The following is a 12,548-nucleotide window of genomic DNA, read 5'->3' on the forward strand; positions in this document are numbered from 1 at the left end:
GAAATTTAACAGGTGTTCCTAATAATCCTTTAGGTGAGTGTATATTTGACACATTCTGCTTTCATAGCCATACACACTGGTGAAGCAAATGTTGAAAGTTATTTTAGCTGTTAACAAAACAAGTTTTCACAAGCTAGCACATATTAACAAAGCTAATGGTGGTGGTTCCATACTTAAAGCCCTGAACGTTAGCCAGCAAGCCAAGAAACTAACTGGCTAAAGTTGTGACTAGCATATTAAAAGAAAAATTTATGGTTGTATCATACCTTATATATGTACATTATGTGTGGATTCCCCTCAGTTGATGTTTGTTTACTTTGTCTGTTTTAGTGAATGTTAGCTTCCTTGGGTAGTTAGGTAGCTTAACGCTTTCAAAATGGTGTTTCGAGGTGAACATAGCAAATCAGACAAACAGAACAGACAAAAATTATGTTATGGGTTACTTGATATGGTTAATGTGGAGAGAGGTTCTGGTTCTTCCAGCTGAATTAAAGCCGGGTCTGCAGATGTGTGTGTGTTTCACCCTGGCTTAACTATAACGTAGTCTGTTGCCATGTTCTAATGGTTGTTGTAAACAAAATCCATGAGTTACTTGAGGTCATTCAGGTGGTCTTAAAAACAATACAGACATTATTTTGCTGTCACAGGAGCCTGGGAAGACACTGAAAATAATGTGTTTTCAAGCATGCAAAATAAGACAGATAATGTTGTTTTATGGGTTGTCATTTTGTAAATGTGTTGCTCCTTCGATTGCTAGATGAAACAGGACTTGGAAGAAAAGCTCCTTAAGTACCAGCCCCTCGTAGGGAGTCAGTGTAAATTTGATGAGGAGTAGTGAGCTTGGACAGCTGCAGAATTAAACGCAGGCTATTTGGCAGTCTTGGCCACAGACACAAGCTTGCAGTGTGCTGCCTCAAAACTCTTATGTCTTGTCTTATCAGAAAGCAGTTGTCCAGGTCCTGCTCTGTTTCAGCTGTGGTGGGCAGTGTAGCTGCCTGGAGAAGGCATTGAGTGTCCATACATTTAAAAACCATTCAGATACAATTTTCTCAAAAATGGAAATGTTATATATGTGTGTTTGAGTGTCCTTCTGTGTTCTGCAAGAGACAAAGCCTCATTCTGCCTCTCAGCATCCTTGCACTACGGTTGTTATGGTTACACTACCTCTCAGCATCCCCGTACTACAGTTGTTATGGTTACACTGCCGCTCAGCATCCCGGCACTATAAATGTTATGGTTACAGTGCCTCCACTAACACAATACATCTCGCTCTTTCTCTCCTACAACCTTTATCAACCAAGCTGATCTATATTAATTCTAGGAATCCCAGTATTACTTGCTAAACATTTGCATGTCATTAGGCCAGGGTTGGTGCGAGGACTACTCTCCTGACATGGAATTTGCTGTCATCCACTACAAACCTTAATATTCACCCATCAAATGGTTCACTGCTTGTCAGAATGTTTTAATGCTATTGTACCAGGTAAGTCAGCTGAGAATGTTTTAATGCTTATTTTACCAGGTAAGTCAACAGAGAACACATTTCCATTTGCAGCAACAACCCACACATCTGATTAAGGAACCACAGAAACTCTGAGCATTAGGCTCCCCACACCACAAAAGATCTGACCATTAGGCTCCCCACACCACAAAAGATCTGACCATTAGGCTCCCCACACCACAAAAGATCTGACCATTAGGCTCCCCACACCACAAAAGATCTGACCATTAGGCTCCCCACACCACAGAATCTCTGAGCCTTAGGCTCCCCACACCACAGAATCTCTGAGCCTTAGGCTCCCCACACCACAGAAACTCTGACCGTTAGGCTCCCCACACCACAGAAACTCTGACCATTAGGCTCCCCACACCACAGAAACTCTGACCATTAGGCTCCCCACACCACAGAAACTGTTACCATTAGGCTCCCCACACCACAGAAACTCTGAGCATTAGGCTCCCCACACCACAGAAACTCTGACCATTAGGCTCCCCACACCACAGAAACTCTGAGCCTTAGGGTCCCCACACCACAGAAACTCTGAGCATTAGGCTCCCCACACCACAGAAACTCTGAGCATTAGGCTCTGAGCATTGGGAAACGCCTGCCCACTCCAAGATCTGTCCATCATGGTTGACCACTCCATGGTAGTCCCCACACAGAGTGCAAAGAACCTTGGCGTGACACTCGACAAGAACTTGTTGCTTTATGCAAACATCCAAGGCAGTGACTCACTGTTATAGATTAATGCTTTACAACATCCGCAAAAATACAACCCTACATTACATAGGAACTGGCTCAGGTTCTGATCCAGTCACTTGTCATCTCTCATCTGGACTATTGCAGGGAGCCCAGCACTGTTGACTGGGCTCCCTGCTTGTGCCATCAAGCCCCTGCAACTTATCCAGAACCCTGCAGCCCATTTTATGTTCAACCTTCCCAAATTCACCCATGTCACCCCCTACAACCCTGCCCGTGCACTCAGACCTGCCACTTGATGTCTTTTGGCCACCCAACCCTCACAGGTGGGCATCTTCCGCACAGCCAAAACAAAACTCTTCTCTGTCTTGACACCTCAATGGTGGAACAAACATCCCCTTGAAGCCAGGACAGCAAAGTCCCTGCCAATCTTCTGAAAACAGCTGAAATCCTACCTCTTTGAAGAGTATCTTAATTAGCGTGTGTACCCCCCTACACACACCACCCGAAAAAGGAAAAAAAAACGTATTTTTGATTTCTCTGGCACTGACTTTGCCAACAAATGGCTTTGTTGAAGGAATATGTACTTTCCAAGACAACTAAAGCAGAATGCACTTATTGTAATTTGCTCTGTATACACATGTCTGCTAAATCATTAAAATGGAAATTATATGCTGTCTTTGTTTTATATTCAATTAAATATAGGGATAAATGTTTTACACATCATTGCATTCTGGTTTTATTTGCATTTCACGCGGCGTCACAACTTTTTGGAAACAAGGTTGTAGTATAATGATGCAGGATGTACTCACAACTATAGTAGAGTTTCTGCGTGGGCCAACTAGAGTGGTGGGAAGTGAGTTGAGAGTGGGGCTAACATTGAACTCCTCAGATGATAGGTTGTCAGACCCGTCACTCAAACCACTGCTGATAGAGCTGCTCTCATCCCAGCTAGATGAGAAAAAGGAGGAAGAAGCCATTAGGACAATCAACATGTTATAACAGCACCACATACATTATCCCTATGTTATAACAGCACCACATACATTATCCCTATGTTATAACAGCACCACATACATTATCCCTATGTTATAACAGCACCACATACATTTTTTTGTTATAACAGCACCACATACATTATCTCTTTGTTATAACAGCACCACATACATTATCCCTTTGTTAGGGACGATGACTTGTTTTTGCAGGGCTTGGACCTCACAATCCTACCACCATATTTACATGCTAATTCCATGTTTATCAGGGACAATGAAATATTGTAGCAGGGCTGAGACATCACAGTACTATCACCATATTTACATGCCAATTCCATGTTTATCAGGGACAATGACATGTTGTAGCAGGGCTGAGACATCACAGTACTATCACCATATTTACATGCCAATTCCATGTTTATCAGGGACAATGACATGTTGTAGCAGGGCTGAGACATCACAGTACTATCACCATATTTACATGCCAATTCCATGTTTATCAGGGACAATGACATGTTGTAGCAGGGCTGAGACATCACAGTACTATCACCATATTTACATGCCAATTCCATGTTTATCAGGGACAATGACATGTTGTAGCAGGGCTGAGACATCACAGTACTATCACCATATTTACATGCCAAATTCCTATTGGCAATGCAACCCTTAAGCTCACACAGGACACCGGCTCTCATTACTGGACACTACAAATGTATCACTGTGTTCGTATCAAGATAATCTATACATTGTTTCGTGTCCGTTGTCTTTGAGTTGCGTCTGCATTTGGTTCAGCTTTAGTGTTACATAACATATAGAAAAACTGTGACAAATACACAGTCATACACACATGAACAGGCATGGAAGCAAAAGTAAATGAATTCGAAAAATATTCTGAAATGTTCCTAGCGTTTCTTAATTGAATGAAAGTGTGCTATAGTAGAGGACCTTTCAGACAGCCTAGGAAATTAGAAAATAATGATATTTTTAGCTTGACTACTCATGCTCTACTTATCACAAGTATATTTTATTCTTAATCTATCTCTGTGTAGTACTGCTAGTTAACCATTTACTTTAAGTACTCTCTATCTACCCAACAGCTTACATGAAGTGTGAATATTTGTTTGATATATTTCATTTGTCATAATTTTTCAAAATGTTCCTGTGAACAGTACTAGAATGTCAAGTAGTGGAAACAAAGACTGATGGCAAATCAAAGAGGGTCAACGAAATAAAGTGTCACATCCTGACCATGGCAGGATTTCTGGGCCAGTGACATCCAATGCCCTCTTTCCTCGTTTGGATCATGGACTCTTGTTTTGTTGTTTATCGCCCTCACCTGTTTCCCTAATTACTGTTCTTATTTAAGTTCCTCCTTTCCCAGTGTATCTTGTTGGCCTTTGTTTGGTGTAAGCCTTCTGTTATGGTTGTTGTGTTTGGGCTTGTTGTTTAGTTTTTGTTCTGTCATGTTTTAGGTATTTTATTAAATGTCCTCAGTTCTCCCTGCACTTGTGTCCTGCCTCTGCAATCCTGACATAAAGAAAGTCGCCAAAACAAAGACATCGAAATTAAGATGGACGCCGGAAAAAAGTCCTTCGGCTTAACAAAGACAGTCCCTGTAATGGATTCTAGGACAGCAGAGTCCCTTTCATGGGTTCTAGGACAGCAGAGTCCCTTTCATGGGTTCTAGGAGAGCAGAGTCCCTGTCATGGATTCTAGGACAGCAGAGTCCCTGTCATGGATTCTAGGACAGCAGAGTCCCTTTCATGGGTTCTAGGAGAGCAGAGTCCCTGTCCATGGGCAAAACTTTTGAAACCTTATTTTTCTATAGAGTAGAGGTGATGTGTGAAGGTTGGGTGTGTGAGGGGAGGGACAGGGGTATGGAAGCATTTGCATGTGGGTGTGTGTGGGGGGAAGGAGGTGGGGGGCCGGCGTGACCATATTAAGGTCATGGATGGGGCCTGGGGTTGGGGAGTTGTTTTAATAATGAATCATGGGTAGAGTGGTCAGAAGGGGTGAGGGGTGTTCATCTTTCGGATGGGTGCATGTTTAGGTCACAACACAGCTGGAGGGTTGGAGTGCAGGAAATATTAAGGGCAGATGAGGGGAGATTGAGAAAGGGATGATAAGATGAGAGGAAATGACATGACGGATGAGAGGAGGGACTGAGAGAGGAATAAGGAGATAAGATTGGTGAGAGAACAAGAGTTTGAGAGGGATGAAGAGATGAGAAGACGTGCAGGGTGAGAGGAGAGATTAAGAGAAGGATGAAGAGATGAGAAGAAATGAGGGGTGAGAGGAAAGCTAAAGAGAGGGGTGAAGAGATGATAAGAAATGAGGGGTGAGAGGAGCGATAAAGAGAGGGGTGAAGAGATGAGAAGAGAAGACATGAGGGGTAAGGGGAGAGATTAAGAGAGGGATGAGATAAGAGAGCAGAATGGGTAATCATATCATGTTCCTAGAAATATAGACCCCAAAGGTGTAGCTTTATCAACTGACTTCAGGAAAGATCAGCAACAACAAACAGGACAGGCGAACCCCATACAACAGTACAGGCTAACCCCATACAACAGTACAGGCTAACCCCATACAACAGTACAGGCTAACATCATACAACAGTACAGGCTAACATCATACAACAGTACAGGCTAACATCATACAACAGTACAGGCTAACACCATACAACAGTACAGGATAACCCCATACAATCTCCTAATGCAGGACTAACTAAGGCCTTGTTTATATTACGCTACATTTTTTGAGACATACAGAAGAAGATTTGAGATTATTTTGTTGTGTTAACTTACAGATAGACAGTCCGAGAAACCCCATTATGAGGTAGTGTGCCACAATTTTGCTAGAGCCCCCCATGGAATTTTGCAAGACTGTTTTCAATTTTCTGTGCAGTGTGCACACGTTGCTCCATTTTCCTGAGACTGACAGCCATAATTCTTCGTGGTATGTCTCGAACATGCTGGTGTAAATTCAAACGCCATGGAAATGATTGTGCAAATCAAGATAAGACTATCAGACAGAGAGATCGTCATAACAGAGTCCAGTAGGGAGTCCAGTAGGGAGGGCATAGTTAGTGATGGGAGGTCACCAAGTTCAGCAGGGTTACAGCAGATGGAAAGAAGCAGTTTCTAAACCTGCTGGTGCAAGAATGGAGAGACCTGTACCACCTGCCTGATTGGAGGAGGGCAAACAGATTGTGGCATAGATGTGAAGGGTCCCTGGTGATGCTGTGCGCCCTACACAGCTTGCGCTGGAGGTCTGGGTACCCTTGATGTGCTGGGCAGGTTTTCACTACCTGTTGAAAACCGACCTTCCAGTCGGTTACGGACCAACCACCAAATTACACTGTGGCGCAGTTGGTCAGAATGCTCTTGATTGTGCAGCAGTGAATTCACAAGGATCTTGGAGGACAGACGGGCCTTCTTCACCCTCCTCAAGAAGTACAGGCGCTGCCACGCCTTTTTGACCAGGTCTGAGGTGTTGAGGGACCAGGAAAGGTCCTCTGAGATATGGACACCCAGGAATTTGAAGCTGGACACATGCTCCACTTCAATGCCATCGATGAGAACTGGGACGTGACTGCAGCCTTCCTGTAATCCACAATGAGCTCTTTGGTCTTCTTTGCATTGAGGGGTTGTTATCAGCGCACCATGCCGTCAGGCACTCAACCTCCTACTTGTAGTCCGACTCATCATTGTCACTGGCCTACCACCGTGGTGTCATCTCTGAACTTGACGATGTTGGAGCTGTGTACAGGAACGCAGATATGGGTGAAGAGGGAGTACAGGAGGGGGCTCAGCACACAGCCCTGTGGAACACCAGTGTTCAGGATCAGGGTGGAGGAGGGGAGGTTGTCTAACCTGACAGACTGGGGTCTGCTGGTTAGGAAGTCCAAAGTCCAGTTACAGAGAGAAGGGCTGATCCCCAGGTCATGGAGTTTGTTGACCAGCATAGAGGGGATGACCGTGTTGAATGCAGAGCTAAAATCTATGAACAACATTCTAACATAGGTGTTGGTTTTGTCCAGGTGGATCTGGGGAGATTGTAAAGCTGTGGAGATGGTGTCCTCTGTATACCTGTTTGAACAGTAGGCAAACTGGTAGGGATCCAGTGTTGGGGGGATGCAAGACTTAAGGTGGGTCAGAACTAGTCTTTCAAAGCACTTCATGATCATGGAGGTGAGTGCGACAGGTCGAAAGAGTTCAGCTTTGACGGCTGGCTCTTTGATGTTCCTGTCGAAGCGTGCGTTTAACCTGTTTAACTCGTAGGTGAAGGAGATGTCACTGGCTGTCGGGTGAGGTTATTTGGCTGGTAGTCTGTGATGGCTTGGAGGTCTTTATTAGTTTATGGGTGGTGACGTCATTGATGCAGTTGTTCATGTAATCCAGAACGGAGAAAGCAAATGTTTGAAATGTCTGGGAGTCAAATGTATAGGAGTCAAGGGTGGCTTGAGTGTCTCCAGTCTGTGTGTTGAAACTGGTGTTGTAGTAGTGAGACTGCTACCTCTGGCCACACTTTGACCAAAATAGAAGAGTCAATCAACCAAAATAATTGTCAGGAACTATGGAGGAAATTAGATAATCCTGGAAAAACCCAACACCTCCCTATAAATGATGGCAACACTTTTGAAAACATCTATAAATTCACAGATAAAGAACTTATCCCAACCAGAAAATTGGTCATCAAATTTACAATTTACAATTAAAGAAAAACCAAACAAACTGGACAATGGCATTCCATTATCCTAACTAAATAATAAACTGGACAATGGCATTAAATTATCCAAAATAAATAATAAACTGGAAAATGGTATTACGTTATCCAAACTAAATAATAAACTGAAATGCCTGAAAAGCGGTAAAGCCTGCTTTATTTTTTAAGGCCTGCAAAAATGGAGGTATGAAACAAGAACAGTGCTGTACTCGTAGGTACACTTTTGAAGAATGTTCCCTCAAAGGTACAATATTGGTCTTTATGACCCAGAATGTAGATGTTTGATTATTGTTATTTATTTATGTTTATTTTCTGTAAAATTATCAATATTATTTGCTATATTGTATTCATTTATTGTAATTGTGCTTTTATAGTTTCATTGTATTTATTTATGTATTGTATCACTATTGCTACCTAAACATGTATGCTTTGGTAACAGTGGCAACCATGCATTCATGCCAATAAAGCACATATTGAATTGAAAACTGAGTTTAATTGACTGACAGAGAGATACGGTCATTACAGACAGACAGTGAGAGAGAGTGATGGTCATAACAGACAGACAGTGAGAGAGAGTGATGGTCATAACAAACAGACAGAGAAAGAGAGTGATGGTCATAACAGACAGACAGACAGAGAGAGAAAGATGACAGAAAATGTTCCACCAGCACTGTAGGCTAGAAATTCCAAGCTGTTAAATTCACAGTGACAAACACCACAAGCATTACTGCAATCAGTGGGGAAGACTTACGTGGGGGGGGGTTTGACGAGAACAGTACCAGACTGGAGACACAATCTAAAAACACACACACACACACACACATTCATGACACACACCACATGCATATCATACTCACAGCACAATAAGAAGGGTTTGGGGCATAAAAGACAGATGGCTGACAATATGGCCCCTGATCCATCTTAGCACAGATAGACACCCGGCCACAGAGAGGACACCCGGCCACAGAGAGGACACCCGGCCACAGAGAGGACACCCGGCCACAGAGAGACACCCGGGCACAGAGTGACAACCAGGGCACAGAGAGGAGGCAGCACTATTTAGCCGTCTAGAGGTTTCACAGGATTATTCAGTAATAGATAATAGCACTGATTCCATCTGTCCCTCAGGTTAAACAAGGACTGCAGTCTACAAAAGGGATTGTTATGGTGGGTGGGCTTACATGGGAGTGTGTGTGCGTGTGTGTATGTGTTTGTACAAAAATATAATACTGATTTATCGAAACAACTGTTTTCCTGTTCCTTTCTGTGTGTCTGTCTATCTATCAAAATGTTTAGATGTTTTTTCATCATGGTATTCAACTGTTTTGTTCTACTTTTTTGTCTAGCTGAATGCTGGTGTGTATCACACTGAGCTTTTCAGAAACCAGTTTCAACAATGGGAAAAGTTTACTGGGAAAAGTGAATACTGTACAATTCTGTAGTACACAGAAAAAGGATATGCATATCTGTATTTATATAGTAAATTTAGCGATGTGTGACATGTAAACAGAAAATTCACTTTTCCATGTACATTTTTACATATTTCTTACATATAAAGTAGTATATAGTGAGCTGAAAAATCACCACAAAAATTACATCCATGAAAATAAAAAAACTGCAACAATAAAAAATCCTGCGGTAGTTCCGTAAAAAACTATTAATTGTACCTCCTCACGGTACAAAACACTACAAGTTCATCTTCTTGGTTGACATCCTGTCACTTTTGATGGTCTAGCAAGAGATTTTCATCAACATCTCATCTAATGTTTTCCCTTTCAATGCACCAGGGGAAAACATTTCCTGGCAATTCCTATTTGATTACTATGTCACCTGGCAGGTAATGTGCAAATATAGTAGATATCACAAACATTTCATGTCATATATACACTCACCTAAAGGATTATTAGGAACACCATACTAATACTGTGTTTGACCCCCTTTCGCCTTCAGAACTGCCTTAATTCTATGTGGCATTGATTCAACAAGGTGCTGAAAGCATTCTTTAGAAATGTTGGCCCATATTGATAGGATAGCATCTTGCAGTTGATGGAGATTTGTGGGATGCACATCCAGGGCACGAAGCTCCCGTTCCACCACATCCCAAAGATGCTCTATTGGGTTGAGATCTGGTGACTGTGGGGGCCATTTCAGTACAGTGAACTCATAGTCATGTTCAAGAAACCAATTTGAAAGGATTCGAGCTTTGTGACATGGTGCATTATCCTGCTGGAAGGAGCCATCAGAGGATGGGTACATGGTGGTCATTAAGGGATGGACATGGTCAGAAACAATGCTCAGGTAGGCTGTGGCATTTAAACGATGCCCAATTGGCACTAAGGGGCCTAAAGTGTGCCACGAAAACATCCCCCACACCATTACACCACCACCACCAGCCTGCACAGTGGTAACAAGGCATGATAGATCCATGTTCTCATTCTGTTTACGCCAAATTCTGAATGTCTCAAAAGAAATCAAGACTCATCAGACCAGGCAACATTCTTCCAGTCTTCAACTGTCCAATTTTGGTGAGCTCGTGCAAATTGTAGCCTCTTTTTCCTATTTGTAGTGGAGATGAGTGGTACCCGGTGGGGTCTTCTGCTGTTGTAGCCCATCCGCCTCAAGGTTGTGCGTGTTGTGGCTTCACAAATGCTTTGCTGCATACCTCGGTTATTTCAGTCAAAGTTGCTCTTCTATCAGCTTGAATCAGTCGGCCCATTCTCCTCTGACCTCTAGCATCAACAAGGCCTTTTGGCCCACAGGACTGCCGCATACTGGATGTTTTTCCCTTTTCACACCATTCTTTGTAAACCTTAGAAATGGTTGTGCGTGAAAATCCCAGTAACTGAGCAGATTGTGAAATACTCAGACCGGCCCGTCTGGCACCAACAACCATGCCACGCTCAAAATTGCTTAAATAATTTTTCTTTCCCATTCTGACATTCAGTTTGGAGTTCAGGAGATTGTCTTGACCAGGACCACACCCCTAAATGCATTGAAGCAACTGCCATGTGATTGGTTGATTAGATAATTGCATAAATGAGAAATTGAACAGGTGTTCCTAATAATCCTTTAGGTAAGTGTATTTATGGAGTATACATGTACATGTATGTCTGACAGATTTTGATAATTGAATGGTTCATTTTGCATGTGATGGACCAAACGATGAAAGAAAGTTTTGAAGTTGTGAAGAGTATGAAAATGTGATATCTGATATCAACTTTGGAGGGGATTACATGAAATGTTCTCAAGAGCAATTATTGATGGGGACACCAAAAGTAGTGCTGTAATACTGTTTTAGTTTGCGCCATCGGTTTGCTCACTGTTACTCTGCATTCTCAGCTATTGAGAGTTTGAACCCTAATAACATAGAACAAACTTACTATATTAACCTCAAAATAGCTATGTGCATTGAGTGCCTTTTAGACAGTAGACATAAACACAGTCACCTTGCCAGTTAAGGAACATTAGACATTGCATTGCAAGCTAGCTACTGAGTGGTAGAAGTAAAGAAATGTCTAACATATCCGATGTTTGAACTACTTACTGAAATTCAACCACCAATGACCTACTCTGTCAGATACCCACCTATGCACTGTACCTGTACGATGTGCCACTGCTGAGGGAGGGGGGCAGTGGATCAAACCACTATGAGGCAAAGGGTGGGGGGGACGGGACGCAATCTTTTGGAACTAAAAAATGCACTATTAACCTTTTCACGCGTGAGTTTCAAATATGCCTTAACGGCCCCCCAGCATGCGATTTTTTGCACGTGAGATCAGTACTCAGTCAGAGTTCCAGAATTTGATTATGACATCACAATACAATTAATCCGCAGCTTGACAAAAACACCCTACTGCTTACTAATTATGCATCTATTTTTTTATTTCAATTATATTAGCAAACCTCTACTGGTAGTAACTGTTAAAAATGTATATTGAATAATTATTGACCAATCTTAAAAATGCTGTCCTTTTTCTAAAGATCGCAGGAGTGAAAGATACTGACACGCTTCACTTGTTGTATCAATAAACCATAGGCTATCAATCAGACAATAGGTGGTGTGTAAATCATTTATTTAGGTAATTATTCAGAAGCTCCCAAAAGTTTGACCAATTATGAATTCCGATTCTTGAATTTAGTAATGGACAAATGAGATCAGTGAAAAAATAGATTTTTGAAGATTACGTTGAGCTTTTTTCTCAACAAAAGTAGTGCTGTAATACTGTTTTTGTTTGCGCCATCGGTTCGCTACTAGATCTGCCAATTGAGCCATTGTGTGTGAACCCTACCAAAACAAACTGACTGGATTAACCCCACGTTAGCTACATGCATTGAGTGCCGTTCAGACGGTTGACATGAACCGTCACCTTGCCAGGTAAGCAACACTACATACATTGAATGGCAAGCTTCTCTCATTGACTCGAATTCAAAGAGCTGCGAAAGCTGGTTGGTGTAACTGTAGCTAGCCAACAAACATCAGCTAATCGCTAGCTAACAGTGTGACCTGCTAGTGTTGGCTCCCTGTTGGTACGTAAGTAACACTTCTTGTCCCAATTTGAATGCTTGCTACCTGGTTAACATCATAGTGTGGTCTTGAAACAATTACAATCAGGAAAAAAACACTGTTTGAG

At 42.3% G+C, this 12,548-nt stretch overlaps 1 protein-coding gene across 8 annotated transcripts in view; it reads right to left on the minus strand.

Annotated features, from left to right (window-relative positions):
- nav1a (neuron navigator 1a) overlaps positions 1–12,548 on the minus strand; it is an 88,366-nt gene that overhangs the window by 45,141 nt on the left and 30,677 nt on the right. For all 8 annotated transcript variants that reach the window (XM_020044996.3, XM_020044995.3, XM_020044998.3 and 5 more), the window contains one exon: positions 3,013–3,151. In XM_020044996.3, the coding sequence (XP_019900555.2) occupies positions 3,013–3,151 (139 nt within the window). The remainder of the gene's footprint in view (positions 1–3,012; positions 3,152–12,548) is intronic.

The sequence above is a fragment of the Esox lucius genome, chromosome 12, assembly GCF_011004845.1.
Source record: "Esox lucius isolate fEsoLuc1 chromosome 12, fEsoLuc1.pri, whole genome shotgun sequence".
Taxonomy (NCBI): Eukaryota; Metazoa; Chordata; class Actinopteri; order Esociformes; family Esocidae; genus Esox; species Esox lucius.